This window comes from Vigna angularis, chromosome 8, assembly GCF_016808095.1.
Source record: "Vigna angularis cultivar LongXiaoDou No.4 chromosome 8, ASM1680809v1, whole genome shotgun sequence".
In the NCBI taxonomy this organism is placed as follows: domain Eukaryota; kingdom Viridiplantae; phylum Streptophyta; class Magnoliopsida; order Fabales; family Fabaceae; genus Vigna; species Vigna angularis.
The window spans coordinates 28,400,098-28,415,392 of record NC_068977.1 but is presented as its reverse complement, the minus strand read 5'-3'; the positions used below and the strand labels follow the sequence as shown (position 1 = coordinate 28,415,392).

General features: G+C 31.6%; 1 protein-coding gene and 1 pseudogene across 1 annotated transcript; one reads left to right on the top strand and one right to left on the bottom strand.

Annotated features, from left to right (window-relative positions):
- Nucleotides 1-5,242: 5,242 nt before the first annotated feature.
- LOC108344121 (non-specific lipid transfer protein GPI-anchored 14) lies at nt 5,243-6,818 on the bottom strand. Its single transcript, XM_017582586.2, has 3 exons — nt 6,454-6,818; nt 5,562-5,663; nt 5,243-5,439 (listed from the first exon to the last, which is right to left on the bottom strand). The coding sequence occupies exons 1-3, from the start codon at nt 6,788-6,790 to the stop codon at nt 5,297-5,299; spliced, it is 582 nt and encodes a 193-aa protein (XP_017438075.2). The 5' UTR covers nt 6,791-6,818; the 3' UTR covers nt 5,243-5,296.
- A 1,212-nt stretch (nt 6,819-8,030) lies between these two features.
- LOC108344119 (receptor-like protein EIX2) lies at nt 8,031-10,946 on the top strand (annotated as a pseudogene).
- Nucleotides 10,947-15,295: the final 4,349 nt, after the last annotated feature.

Genomic DNA, 15,295 nt, shown 5'->3' with positions numbered 1-15,295 from the left:
ACACAAACCAAGAGAGGAAGGATGAATTGCTTCTTTAAAAAATTTTAGCTTTATTTTAAAACTTTCGTTGAATGGTTTATAATTAGGAGATGTAGAGATAAACAGAATCACACACATGATTTTTATACTGGTTCGAATCACATGATTCTACCTCAAGTTGTTAATCACTTTAAAAAGAGTAATTAGCTTTTCACTAAAAACCATTTTAATGATTATAATTTGAATAGTGAAATAATAATAACAAAAAACACCTTCCTTCGACACACGAGGAAATGAACACCAGCTCAATCAACTTGTAGAGAACTGCTTCCACCTTTAGACACACTAAACCCATGCTTCTCCTTTCTCAAGACTTGATCAAGCTTAAACTTAAACTCAAGAACTTCCTCAAAACCAATTTTGTGCTCTCAAATAATTTAGGTAACCTTAGAAAGGTTTAAGAGGCTCCTATTTATAGACCAGGGTCAAAAAATGAAAACTTAACTCCCAACTGCTAGAGATAATCGATTGTCATAAGTGATAATCGATTATTTCAGGTCGTTATGGGTTTTGGAAAACGTGATAACCGATTATCCTTAGTGATAATCAATTATTGTCAAACCCTAGTCAATTTAAAACTTGCAGAGATAATCGATTATTCTTAGTGATAATCGATTATTGTCGAGATAAAGCCTTTTTTTTACTTTTTCATGTGATAATCGATTATCTTCTATGCAAATAGATTATTGCCGCGAAAAATTAATAAAAAAGAATAAGTTATATGACTTCTAAGTGCTTACAATTGAAAGATAAACCTAATATATATGATTCTACAAAAGATGCTTTAACAATGAATGTGAAAGATTGTTGAAGTCTTCAAGTGCATCATCATCAAAATCGCTTCACAACATCAATGCTTCTTATTGGCAACAATTGAAGGAAGCAAGCCGAGTCTGGGATGATGCACATGGAAAGGCGAATAAATGATGAAAATTTTCAGTTTATTGAGAAGTTTTATTGGGATAAAGTAAATTTTAGAGATTTGTTAATAATTTTGTTTGAATCTTATTTTATTAGTTTAGGTCTAGTAATATTTAGTTTGATTTTGATGGAGATAAAATAGGGATAAATAGTTATGATTTTCTATTTATTTAAGTGCAATAGTATTTTACTTTATAAATATAAGATAGAGATAAATTAATTAGTTATTTTTATTTTTAGTGAGTTAATATTTTGTTTTTAGTTTTTATTATTTGTATTTGATCAAGATTCTATTTATACGGTTGTAAAAAATTAATGGAAATTATCACATTGAAAAATATTATATATCATAGTGTGTCACGTTTATTTTTTAAGAAAATCTAGATTATATATATTAATTAGACTTTAGATACACCATACCATAATCCATAAAAAATATGAGTTTTAGATTATTTTTTTTCTTAAATTGATAAATGCATAATTGTTAATGTTAACTTTTCTTCACATCTAAGATTTCTCTCTTTCTCTGTTCTACTTTTTACCGGAAAACAAACCTTATATTTCATTATGAGTTTTAGGCTTTAACCAAAATAGTTAGTATATTTTCTAAAGTTAGCAAATTATTATTTTTTAAATAAAAATGCAACAACATGATATATAGGTTGATAATGATGATAATACTAAAAGTTATGTTTAATTAAATTTTAATTCCCAAATTTGAGTATTTTCAATTGAGGTGGTATTAACTTTGTGTGTGTTGAATGATAATGACCAATTTTACTTCATTATCCAACATCAAATTGATGGAAATTGTCAACTCTTCCTTTACTTTTAGTCTTGTTTAACTCAATTTTTGTTGTTTGTAAGTGATTACATTGTAAGTTGTAAATAGCCCATTTGATGGCTAATCTCCATTCAAAGAAGCTGGAGAAGCTACTCACAAAAAGAACAATGCCAAAACCCAAGAAAAGAGAGAAGAGGAGCTGAAAAGATGAAGATCCAAGTCTGCTGCAGAGAGTCACGCCTGGCGCCTGGTGACCGAGGCGGCGCCGGGCGTGACGAGCCTGACCGAGAGCGCGCCTGGCGCCTGTCTGTCGGGCCGCCGGGCGCGACTTTTGCTGATGTGGCAGAAACAGCTTATTTAGTTCTGGAACGCGAAGGGGTTGGCATCTTTGGCAGCCCAGACGCGATTTCTACACCTTGGAGCAGCTGGAGGCGATCTTGGAGCTGTGGAAACACTTCTCCTTCCACCTTGGGTCTTCTCCCTTCTTCCATTTCATCAATTTGTAAGATCAAGCTCTCCATGACAATGGAGAGCTAGTTTCATTATTGTTGGGGGTTGATGTAATCACGGATCTTTTGTGCTAATTACAGTTGAATTGATTGATTATATGTCTATTCCATTGATTTCTAGTGTTTAATTCCTTCTCTTAAAGCTTGTGATGTTGTGTTCCAACATTGCATGATTCTAGGGTTTGCTTGATATTGGGAAATGTTGTGTAAATCTGAAATTGGATTAAATACCTAAGGGAAATTGTATCTAGGGATAGAACTTGGACCTTTGGTTGTCTTAAATCTCAACTCTTAAAGCGAATGAACTTGTTAAAGTTTCTAAGGAATTAGAGTTTAAGAAGTAAGTCTAGGCTCTTTCTACCAAGGGATTGGGTTGGAGTAATTTAGTTGATTGACATTGGATAATTAATGGAAAGAAAGTGAATTGTATGCGCAAAAGTGAAGTAGATGAAATCATACCCCCAATAATACCATTTCATACCATTTCTAATCACTCGCATTTCTAACGTTTAAGTTATCAAAGATCAACTTTTATCATTCCCACATTATCTTTACTTTAATCGTATTAAAACCACAAAAATATGGAATCATTCTTTAGTCTAAATTAGTTAGTTATTATACGATTGTTTAGGACACGAGTCTCTTGGGAAACGATATCCGGTCTTACCGGTTTTATTACTTGAACGATTTGGTACACTTGCCAAAGTCACAACATTGAATACTTAAAATTTTATATTTACTTGTCTTCGTGTGTCAAGATATTACTTTCTTACTTGATGAATATTTTTGTGGTAATAAATTATTTGATAAAATTCGTTGATAAATTTAATTTTTTATTATCAATAAATATTTTTATCAATAATAGATTCATAGTTAAATTTTTTGATAAAACTTGTCTGTAATTTATAATTTTAATTACCAATAAATATTTTTCATTCTAAATTCCATCTATAAAAGAGGTGTCAAAGTTCACGTTTTGAACTTTAACCATTTTGTGTGATAAGATAAAAGTTGATAATTGAAGTTTTTAAAATTTGTTATCAATGATTTTTTTTTTAAATCTGTCAATAAAATAAATACTAAATTTTTCGTCATATTGAGTGAAATATTTGATATAAATTTATTTGAGATGAATGAAAAAAAGAGAAGACGAGAAAGAGGAAGCAGAGATAATGATATGATAACGGAAACCACAATCTTAATATGGATGACAAGGTGACACTGATTAAGAAGAAGATCATAATATATTTATCAAATTATTAACATGTTTTTCAAATTTGTCGATAAAATTTATTGATAAACATTTTATTACATTTTTTTATTATTAATAATTTTGATTATTTGAGATTTTAAGTTTAGGATTTAGAATTTAAAAAATTATAATATCTATCAATAAATAATTATGAATGAAGTTTTCTGATTTATTATTAAAATTTAGTGACGAATATTTTATAATTAAATTTTTATCTATCGTACTATTTTTCCATATATATATATATATATATATATATATATATATATATATATATATATATATATATATATATATATATATATATATATATATATATCAAATCTTTTACTCCCAATAGGACATTGTAATGGGTTAATTTTTCTGTTAGGATTTAAAAATTTTAATTGACCAAGATTTGGAATAAATTTATTAGCCTATTTGTTAAGAATTAGGGTGTTGTTTTTTCCACCATTCCAAGTACTTATGCACCTCTCCAATATTTTCTTTTATTTCAAAAATATTCTACATCTATCCACTATTTCTCTCTCTACATTAATGGAACATTTATAGTTTAGATTTAAACTTGTGATATATTGCAAAATATAAAATTCAGAGAAAACTTCAATATTAGTGCTTCTATCACTTCCATTTTATAAACTTAAAAGTTAGATGCAAATACAAAATAATAAACATAATAATATTAATAGTAAACAATAATATATTATTATTATATACTAATTTTATAATGACGAAAAAACTAAATAAATTCCAAATTTTTAATAAATAACTTTTCTTTTATATTTTAAGTATTTAATAATATTTGTATATTATTTATCTAATAAATTAAATACTTTATTCAAGTTATTTGAGTCAAACATGTCGGTAAGTTAAAAAATAATATAATGTTAAAAATTATAAATATTAAATGTAAAAAAAAACACACACACACACACACACACATATATATATATATATATATATATATATATATATATATATATATATATAAACATTTTTCTAGAAATTTAGAACAAAATTTTACCATTTATTAAGTAATTTGAAGAAAAAAAATATATTAAATAGTAAAAATAAGATTGAATCAAATTTATTTAAGGAAAAGTATAAATAAAATTTTGCAATATATCACAAGTTTAAATCTGAGTCATGTAAATGGTCCATTAACGTGGAGAAAGAAAGAGAAAGAGTGTTGAATATAATGAGGAGTTGTAGGATATTTTTGGAGTAAAAGAAAATAATGGAGAGATGTAAAGTATTTTTGAAATAAAAGAAAATAGTAAAGAGATGCAGAAACACTTTGGGTGGTAAAGGAAACAACACCCTAAGAATTATTGTTACGTTTTATCTTGTGAAATTATAATCCTATCTTAACATTTTGAAAGTATACGGCAGGTGTTACAATTTTCAAGTGTGAACCATAAAAGAAATATGTGAGAAAGAAGGCTGTTTAAGTCGAAATAATGCTGAAAAAGGTAGACAAAGGAAAAAATATCACCAAAAGAATGTATGAAAAAACCTTTTTTGCTGGAAAAAAAAAACTCAATGAAAAGAAAGAGAAAAGGGAAACGGAAGAAGTGAGAAAGTAAAAAAAAAAAATGTTAGAAAGAGTCAAAGGAGACGAAGTAAGAATCCTTTCTCCTTGAGTCAACTATTGTAGAATTGTAATTCACAGTCAAGTTTGTAATGACAGATAAATGTAGCAGTTGTAAACGTACTCTGCTCAAACTCTGCATAAAATTTAACAATCTTCAATATTTTCATAGACACCTATTTGGTAGTATCTGACGGAGCTCAAGAAAGCCAAATTACAAGCCCTGCAACTGCAATTGCAATAAATCTTTCTAACAATCTCTTTCCCTTATAAGATGCACCATTCTTTGCTGTGTCCGTTTCATGAGTCCCCTGGTTTCTATCATTTTCAGAACTCGCTCTAGCTGAATAACAAAACAACACATCATAGATAAATGCAAATTTTAATACTACACCATTAAATCCAAATCTCAACAAAGTCAAAAATAATATCCAAAAACGAATATTTCTTTGAAAGGATCACTACCAGAGGAACTGGGAGAAGGATGGGCAGAGTCACCATTGGAGTTCTGACCCTTTTGATTAAAAGCTTGGGCTTCACGTGATTTAGGATCCAAGTGCAGAAGTGCTGCTCAGATAATTTCAAACAAGAATTTTTTTAGATGAATCAAATCTCCAATATCTTTAATTTTCAGAGTTGAAAAAAATCAGAAATAATAGCGTCACAGAATAAAAAAAAAGACACTTTTTCTCTTTTTCAAACATGTCATTGTTTATGGAGAATTAATGGCTTGATACCAAGCAATCAGTTTTTGTTCAAAATATAGAAATTTTAGAATTTGTTTTAGGTTTATCAGGATAACGAGTTTCGTTTCGTTCTTAGAACCAGAAGTCTAATGTATTTAGGTGTCAGATTAAACTTGCAGCACATTTAAGAACATAAATATTAATTTTGTTCCATTTTATTTCAATAGACTCACTATCCTACTATCTAATAATAAGGTGGATAATTACTGTATCTAATTCTATAAATATAACATCTCACAAATATTACAAGAAGATACATTGAATGTTTCTAGCTTAAGGCCCTAATCAGTTTTTTCTAGAATAGTTTTCAAAATAACTGCTCTTTATTTTTGAAAAAAGAAATAACAACTAGAAAATTCTTTCTCGTCTTTGTTTTTTTTTTTCTGTATTCATCTTATTAAGCTCTCCTTCAATCTCACTCCCTGTACCAACACCATTTTCCACCATCTGTCTGAAAATAAAAATCAAACATACCCTTAAAACTCTTTTTTCCCTCTTAATGACATATTGTCATCAACCTATGAATGATAAAAGCATTAATCATATGATATATATTAACAAGGCTATAAACCATTCATTGCATAGAAAAGGAAAGCTTGATTTGGACATACCAGGACACTGTGAGATATTATCAGGTGCTTTGCAAAGAGAAGGGAGACCAACAGCAATTGTAGTGTTAATCTTCAAGCCAAGGTCAGGATCATCCCTGTCTTTGAGAATAACACAGAGGCACTTCTTGTTGCTCTTCAAGCCTTGTGTGAGACCACTGCAACAATCTGCTGTTGGTGCTTTTGCCTCACCACCCAAATATGGCAGACACGTTGCCATCCCTGTCAGTGATTCTGCACATTTCTGTTTCTCTTGAGCTGACTCCCCCATTGCATGCATAACCAGCACCAATGTTATTGCTAACACGAGCCTGAGTGGTGGTGCAGCTCTGGAATACATTTTTCAATTCAGATGAATGAATGAGTGAGTAGAGACAGATTATATAGTTATAGAGAGTGAGTGAGTGTGTGTGTGTGTGTGTGTGTGTTTCCAATATTGTATAAGCAAGTTGTCCACTACCAGTTTATTTTATTGTCCACTGTAATTAGGCCTTTTTGGACAATAATCACATGCCAATTTTTTACATGTTTTTTATCTTCCAAAGTACATCTTTCCAACACTAAGAGTTGAAGCCTTTCATTTATACTTCCTCTTTGTTATTTGTTTCTGACAGAATCTCTTAAGTGTTCACTTTGCTAATGAAAGGTGGAAGGTCAAATACAAAATGCTGCAATCAAATTTGAAAAAGAATAACTATGGGGAATGAAAAAAATATATGTAAGTTAGATACATACGTGATAGACCAAAACAGTGTTAAACACCAAGTGAAAGTTTTACGTGAAAGTTAAATGATTAGACAATTACAAACAGCAAGGAACTGCTCTTGCTGGGTTGGGTTGAACAGTCTATGTTTGAACAACCATTTTTGAACTATTTATTTGGTGAAAATACTCTTTTCTGGTTGTGTTTATAGAAGAAACAGTGAAAATAGTTTACTTTCACGGTTCCTTGTACCAACTTCTGAAGAAAATGAAAATAAAGTAACATCTTGCAGTTAAAAGTGAAGACATTTGTTGAAGACATTTGTTCTTCTAATAGGAATAAAGGAAACAGATGCAGAAAGATTCCAAAATTCCTCAACTTTCCATGTTTGGTCCCCACACCACACTCATATTGACCTAGTCCATCATATCAAGGATTTTAGATGTAGTTCTTCATGTTTGTTTAGACCGGTAATTTATGGTTACGATTAAAACTTTCATATAAAAAATAAAAAATAAGACTAATTGATAATATATAAGTGAATTTAAACTTCAATATATAAACTAATTTTGTGATATTGAATTAAACTTAAGATCTATTTTTTAACATAGTATCGTAACCATGAGTTAGAGTTTACTCTAGTGATGTTTTTTTGTTTGTAGACTTATTATTCGACCTGCTATTGAATCATTATCGGATTATCCGCTGATATCTAGTCTAGAAGTTATCAAAGAATTCAAGCACAATTCCAGACGCGGTTCCTTAAATCTTTTTGGATTAATAAAAATTAAAAATACAATAATCCGCATATTATCAAAATAAACCTCAATTTTGATTGAACATCAGCACCAGAAGCAGTTACATAACTTTCTCTACATTTTGCACAAAATAAACTAGTACATAGTAATGGATGCCCGGTCAGACACTTTTTAATCTTAAATGACTCATATTCTAGATATATATATATCACTACACAAGTCTGCAACCACCATTAGTGGTACAAAATTTCACTTGCAAACCCTTCTATGATTTATAGCCTTTAGTACTAAATCCCAAGACCAGAAAATTGTGGATTCAGTTACAACTTCCTCATGGAATTGTCATATGAAACTCTATTTCTTCTCTTGATTTTGTTGACAACACTCCACTTCAAAGCAAGCATAGTAGCAGGGCTCAACATAAGTTGCAGTGAGAAAGAAAAGAATGCACTGCTCAGCTTCAAGCATGGACTACACCCTTCAAACAGGCTTTCATCATGGTCTGAAGAAGAAGATTGTTGTTCATGGGCAGGGGTTCGCTGCAACAACTTCACTGGTCAAGTCGTGGAACTCAATCTTAACACATCTGTGAGCTCTCCCTATAGGGAATTGAGTGGTGAGATTAGTCCTTCCCTGCTTGAACTAAAATCTTTGACTCGTTTGGACTTGAGTTCAAATTATTTTGTTCTTACTCCAATACCAAGCTTCCTAGGCTCAATGGAGAGTCTTAGATACTTGGACCTTAGCTTAAGTGGGTTCATGGGATTAATCCCTCACCAACTAGGAAATCTATCAAACCTGCAGCACCTTAATCTTGGATACAATTATGGTCTTCAGATAGATAATCTTAATTGGATATCAAGGCTTTCTTCCTTGGAATACCTTGATTTGAATTATGTAGACCTTCACAAAGAAGCTGATTGGCTTCAAGTACTGAGTGCACTTCCTTCTCTTTCAGAACTACACTTAGAGAACTGTCAAATTGATAACTTGGGACCACCTAAAGGAAAAACCAATTTCACAAATCTTCAAGTCCTTGATCTTTCAAATAATAATCTCAATCATGAAATCCCTTCATGGTTATTCAATCTCAGTACAACTCTTGTCCAAATTGATTAACACAGTAACCTTTTACATGGAGAAATCCCACAAATATTGTCAGGCCCTCAAAACATAAAAATTCTAGACCTCCATGACAACGAACTCGGTGGTGCACTTCCTAATTCATTAAGTCAGCTCAAGAATCTTGAAGTTCTAGATCTCAGTAATAATACCTTTATTTGTCCATTTCCAGCATCATTTGCAAACTTATCATCCTTGAGGACTTTGAACCTGGCTCACAACCGATTGAATGGGACCGTTCCTAAGAGTTTTGGGCTCCTCCAAAAGCTGCAGATATTAAACCTTGGAGCTAATTCTCTGACTGGTGATATGCCTGTAACTCTTGGAACTCTCTCAAATTTAGTGACATTAGACCTTTCATCAAATTTGTTGGAAGGATCAGTACAGGAGATACATTTTGTAAAACTTCTGAAATTAAAGGAACTGCGTTTATCTTCAACAAACTTGTTCCTCACTGTTAACTCTAGATGGGTTCCCCCATTTCAGCTTGAATATGTTTTACTCAGCTCCTTTGGAATAGGGCCCAAATTTCCAGAATGGCTGAAAAACCAGAGTTCTGTGAAGGTGTTGGCAATGTCTAAGGCAGGTATTTCAGATTCGGTTCCAAGTTGGTTTTGGAATTGGAGTCTGCATCTCGAATTCTTTGATCTGTCAAACAACGTCTTAACAGGAGATGTATCGAACATCTTCTTAAATTCCAGCGTCATAAATCTGAGTTCTAATTTCTTCAATGGTACATTGCCAAGTGTGTCTGCAAATGTTGAAATGCTGAATGTTGCCAATAACTCAATTTCTGGAACAGTTTCTCCCTTATTATGTGGGAAGACAAATGCTACTAACAAGTTAAGTGTGCTGGATGTCTCAAATAATGTCTTATCTGGTGATCTTGGTCAGTGTTGGGTTCATTGGCAAGCCTTGGTGCACTTGAACTTGGGTTCTAACAGCTTTTCTGGTGAAATTCCACACTCCATTGGGTATCTGTCTCAACTTGAGTCTCTGTGGCTAAATGACAACAGCCTTTCAGAATATATTCCTTCGACCCTGCAAAATTGCTCTACAATGAAGTTTATTGATATGGGTAATAACCAACTTTCTGACACAATACCAACTTGGATGTGGGAAATGCAATATCTAATAGTTCTTCGTCTAAGATCCAATAACTTCAGTGGCAGCATTACTCAAAACATGTGTCAACTTTCTTCCCTTATAGTGCTGGATCTTGCCAATAATAGCCTGTCAGGATCCATTCCAAATTGTTTGGATAAGATGAAGACAATGGCTGGCGAAGATGACTTCTTTGCCAACCCTTTGAGTTATTCATATGGCTCTGACTTCAGTTATAACAACTACAAGGAAAGTCTTGAGTTAGTTCCCAAAGGAGATGAGTTAGAGTACAGAGACAACCTCATACTGGTGAGAATGATTGATCTTTCAAGTAATAAGCTGTCTGGAGCAATTCCACCTGAAATTTCAAAGCTATCTGCTTTGCGGTTTTTGAACTTGTCAAGAAACCTTCTATCTGGAGAGGTACCAAAAGACATGGGAAAAATGAAATTGTTAGAATCCCTTGATCTCTCATTAAATTACATTTCAGGTGAAATTCCTCAAAGTTTGTCTGATTTGTCCTTTCTCAGTTTCCTGAATCTATCATACAACAATTTATCTGGCAGAATTCCCACAAGCACCCAACTTCAGAGCTTTGAAACACTTAGCTACACAGGAAATCCTGAGCTCTGTGGTCCTCCTATCACAAATAATTGCACAAGCAAAGAAGGGATATCTGAGAATGCTTCTGTTAAACATGCTGATGAAAATTTCCTTGGAACATCAGAATTTTACATTGGAACGGGAGTTGGATTTGCAGTAGGATTTTGGGGGATTTGCAGTGTTATTTTCTTCAACAGAACTTGGAGGCATGCTTATTTTGATTTTATTGACCACTTGAAAGATGTGATTTATGTCACCGTAGTTTTGAAGGTTAGAAGGTTACTTGCAGTTTACCTTTCAGCTGCTAACAAGAGAGATATTACAAGGTGATTTCTAGCCATAAAAATATGAACAGGTTTACCTTGTATCAGTTCGTATGATGTTTTCTCTGTTTAGTCGCTTTCATTGGTAATACCAGCTTTTTTATGTTAGAAGAACTGAAAGAGTGCATGATTTAAGTGTAAAATTTTATTTTGAATTTACTATGCGTCAATGGATGACCAAGATATATTCTTAATTACACCAAGTTTGAGACCATCTTCTGACACTACATCTTTTAGCCACAACAATTATATGGGCCATTATTGGCTTATGCTATCCATACACCAACAATGATTAGCATTATAATAGCTATCGTATTATAAAAGATTGCACATAGTATGGATCAAAAATAAAAAATTGTAATTCCAGCAGATGATAAGGAAGTGTTTGTAATAGTCTTATGGCTTTGGTTTGTAATTTCAACCACAAAATCTGTATAAGCTTTATGATTATTATCTCTATCCTTGACACATATCTATTGAGAATCTAAGTGTGAGTCTAAGTCTCACATATAGAAATGAGAAAGTAGAGTAATATATAAAGATAAAAGATCCATCAACTCATTACTTTAAGGTTTTGAGTAGAGAGTGACGTCGATTCTTTATATAGTTGATTTATATGTTATTCGTGTTTGTGTAACCTACGTGGAACCTCCTCCTTTATACAAGAGATTTTCACTATTTTTAATCCAAAACATAGAAAAAGAATCCTATGTTGTATTTGTGTTTTTATGAGTTTTTTTTTTTCTTATATGATATTTAATTGTTAGTTTTTAATCAGTGTAAAACTTAAACTCACGTTTCAATTATTGCTAACAATTTTCCCTCAAGAATCATGTGTTGTATTGTTGTTAACAAAACCATGTAAGTTTGTTACCCAGACAAACCATATAAGTTTTTTTTTTTTTAAGAAATTTATTAGGAAAAGATTATATATATATATATATATATATATATATATATATATATATATATATATATATATTTTGAGTTCAACTCAAATAAGATATTAATACTACTGTTAATCCAACACTTCAAAATATTATATTTATAAGTTTTTTTTCTCTTTTTCTTTTATGAGGCTTAACTTTATTATTTTTATATGTAAAATTTAGACTCATTCTTAAATTATTCAAAAACGTATAAGAAGTTCTTCAATTTCTCATAAACCAGCATTTCCTCGTCAGCCGAATGAGCCTTGCATGGTCCAATAAAAAATATTAGATATATCAATTTAAACTTCACGCATTACAAAAATCTTATAGGATGAAAAAAAGGTTAAAATGTAAAAATTTAAGAGATGGTGACTAACATTGTATAAATAATTAGAAAGTAAAGAAAAATTTAGGAAATTTTAAAGATGTCTTGTAATCAATATCTTAGAAATTGTTTGTGATCTTGAAAAGAGTGTCATATACCTTTATATACATATCAATCAACAATTATCAATTTCATTACAACTAACAAAAAAGAAACAGAAAGGAAATTTTCTCGATTTTAAGCCTAACACTAAAGGCTATATTGTATATCGTCTTCGAAACTCATGCTATTAATGTTTCTCGCAATGATGTTTTATATGAAGACCGGTTTCCTCATATTCATTACTTCGAAAATTTTATTCCATCTTCTGAAATGTCTTTGCATGTTAATCTTGGTAATCAAATTAATTTTTACGATCGACACTTACTCATTTTTAAAACAAAATAAGTCGTATTAAGAAATTTAGAACCATCCAATTTCAAAAGAATGCAAGAAATAAAAATTGTATTAAAAGAAAATTAGTATGTGTTAATTTTTAAAAAGGCAACACAGTAGCGTGTTTGAAACAAAATATTTTAGTATTATTAAGTTTGAAATGATGGAAACGTTACAATATTTAAACATAAAATAGTAACTATCCACTGACACTTTTATCCTAATTTTAATCCATAATTAAAAATAACTAAATCCTAAAAGTAAGGAATAAACTTTGACTCAATTAAATTTAAAAATAAAAACTCCTAAAACATTTTCTTAACACTCTTCCTTGCTTTAGGAGTTGCAAACACCAAGTCTTGACCTTAAAAATTCAAACTTGCAAGTAGGCAACGGTTTAGTAAGGATATCTGCAACTTGATCTTCTGTTTTGTACTAAATAAGAATCACATCTCCATGTTTATGTACTTCCCTTAGAAAGAATAACTTGATGTTAAAACGTTTAGTCTTTCCATGAAACACAAGATTATGAGAGATAACAATTGTAGCTTGATTGTCTACAAAAATCTATGTACTTTCCTTGTGCTCTAGATTAAGATCAATTAAAATCTTCCTCAGCCACAAAGCTTGATTAACTACAACTATTGCAACAATAAACTATGCCTCAACAGTGGATTGAGACACTGTTTCTAGCTTATTTGAGTTCCACGAAAAAATAGCATATCCAATAGTAAAACAGTGACCTGAACTGCTCCTCATATCATCAACAGAACCTCCCCAATAGTAAAACAACTTGAACTCCTTGCTCCTTGTAAATTTAACACCAAAACCACTTGTTCCTTTGACATATCGAATCACTCTCTCTACAGCCTTGAGATGAAGTTCACTTGCACAATGCATAAATCTAGACACAATATTCACAACATTCAAAATGTCAGGACGAGTTGTTGTAAGATACATCAAACAACTAATCAAACTTCTAAAATACCCTTCATCAACTTTATCGGTACCATCTTCTTTGCACAACTTCTCCTTTTGATTCATAGGAGTATTTGTCACTTTGCAATCCTTCATTTTGAATTTTTTTTAGAATTTCTTTTGGATATTTCTTTTGACAAATGAAAACCTGGTCCTTTTCTTGATTGATCTCCATCCCAAGGAAATAAGTCATCAAACCAAGATCAGTCATTTCAAAAGCCTGCATCATGTCTAGTTTAAACTCATCAATAACTTTTGCACTGCTCCCAGTAATTAAAAGGTCATCCACATAATGAGAAACAACAAGCATCTCATTGCTATTGTGTTTAACATAGAGCGTAGATTCTGAAAGACTTCTTTCAAAGCCAAGGCCAAGCAAATAATCATCTATTCGACTATACCAAGCTCTTGGGGCCTGTTTTAGGCCATACAAAGCTTTGTGTAAATGATAGACTTTGTCTTCTTTTCCTTTCATAATGAAACCTTCGGGTTGCTCAACATAAATTTCTTCTTCAAGGATTCCATTAAGAAATGCTGATTTGACATCCATTTGATGCACTTTCCAGCCAAGTTGTGCAAAAAGAGCAAGAAGTAACTTGATTGCATCAAGTCTGGCAACTAGTGCAAATGTGTCAGAATAATCAACACCAAAAAATTGTGCATACCCCTTAACTACAAGCCTTGCTTTATGTTTATTGATTGAACCATCAACATTTAACTTGGTTCTAAATACCTATTTTACCCCAATTACCTTTTTACGTTGGGGTTTGTCAACAAGCTCCCATGTTTTGTTCTTCTTAATCATAGACAACTCCTCCTTCATTGCAGCCATCCAATTTTGATCTTTCTCTACTGCTCCAAAATCTGCAGGTTCACAAACAACAACGTTGCAACTCTCATAAACATCCAAGAGTGATCAAGTAGCTCTTACAGGAGCATCGTCCACCAATTCATTTTTCCAGCTTTCATCTTCATTTTGTTTTGTGTCTAAAGCTGAAAACTTGAAGTTCACATTTGTAGAGGCTAGATTTGTCTTCTTTGTATCATCCGAATTCCATTCTTCATCTTCCATAAAGTGAACATCCTTGCTAATAACCATTTTTTCAGTTTGCGGTTGAAAGATTTTATAGGCTTTGCTAACTGTACTGTAGCCTATAAAAATTCCTATTACTGTTATTTTATCAAGCTTATCTTGCTTGCGCTGCAGAACATGAGTGAAGCACAAACAACCAAATATCTTAAGAAATTTCAGAGATGGTTTGTAACCATACCAGACTCAAATGGTGTTTGATCCTCCAACGCCTTTGTGGGAAGTCTATTTTGAAGAAAAACAGTCGTACCAACTGCCTCTGCCCAGAATATTTTTGGTGGATTCTTCTCATAGAGCATGCATCTTGTCATCTCCAAGATATATCTATTTCTCCTCTCACTAACCCTATTTTATTGTGGGGTATAAGGTGCAATAAGTTGATGTTCAATCCCATAATCTTCACAAAATTGATTAAATTTTTCAGATGTGTACTCCTTGCCATTGTCTGACCTCAAGCTCTGAATTTTGAGAC